Below are 862 nucleotides of genomic sequence, written 5' to 3'. Positions count from 1 at the left end.
TGTGTGTGTGTTTGTGTAGCAGCACTTTCATAAATGCATTCTGTCCAAGTTTACTTCTAGACACCTGTAAATGTAATTTAATTTTCTTAACCCATTCATTGTCACAAATTCTTACCAGTGGCATCCAAGAATGTATTGCCAGTTTTAAGGATGTTTTCCATGATGGTCCTGTAAGAACTATCATACATGAATCATCTAGATAACAGAAATCATAAAGAAAATGCATATGTCTGTATGTTTGTGTATATTCTTGATCCAGTTCTCTCAATATATACTGACAGTTTCCTCCAATGATGGTGAACATCAAACTCATATTGGGTAAAAGAAAAGGATTCCTGTTGATCTCATCAGTAGCAAAAAACATTACCAGAAGAAGCTCATATTCACTTGCTGCAATTCTAAAAGAAGGCATAGTGATGATTAAGGGAGATGTTTGAAATAAAAAAATTTCAAATGCAGTAAAGTTTGTAGTATGAGATATACTAAATTTCTTTCTAAATATCTTGAAATAAGCCTGATATATTAGGGATCTTTAGAGCCGAATACAATTTAAGAATTCATACACATTGGGCACTNTGATATGATACATTTTGTATTCATGAAAATAAATATTGTTTTATCTCTGAATGCCATCCTTGAACTAAATTACAGTCCTATTGTGTGAGACTGCTATAAAATAACCTTGGAAATGTAATTCCACATATATATAAAAGAGCATGACTTCCACTACATATGAAACACCTAACAGATTCTCCTTATAATTTTTATTTAAATTCAATTTATTCATCAATCATCTTAATATTATTGAATACTTTGAGAATCAAGTAATATATCTGTTTTTTCACCTTTTTATTCCTATCCT

At 30.3% G+C, this 862-nt stretch overlaps 1 protein-coding gene across 1 annotated transcript in view; it reads right to left on the bottom strand.

The window, feature by feature from the left end:
• LOC110288082 (vomeronasal type-2 receptor 116-like) overlaps window positions 1-161 on the bottom strand; it is a gene marked incomplete at its 3' end in the record, with an annotated part of 2,620 nt that extends 2,459 nt beyond the window's left edge. Inside the window, exon 1 of the mRNA XM_021154532.1 lies at window positions 116-161. Within this exon, the coding sequence (XP_021010191.1) occupies window positions 116-161 (46 nt within the window). The remainder of the gene's footprint in view (window positions 1-115) is intronic.
• Between the last annotated feature and the right edge of the window lie 701 nt (window positions 162-862).

Source organism: Mus caroli, unplaced genomic scaffold (assembly GCF_900094665.2).
Source record: "Mus caroli unplaced genomic scaffold, CAROLI_EIJ_v1.1 scaffold_24678_1, whole genome shotgun sequence".
Classification (NCBI taxonomy): Eukaryota; Metazoa; Chordata; class Mammalia; order Rodentia; family Muridae; genus Mus; species Mus caroli.
Note: the sequence above shows the minus strand (reverse complement) of the source record. Positions and strands in the feature narration are given on the sequence as shown.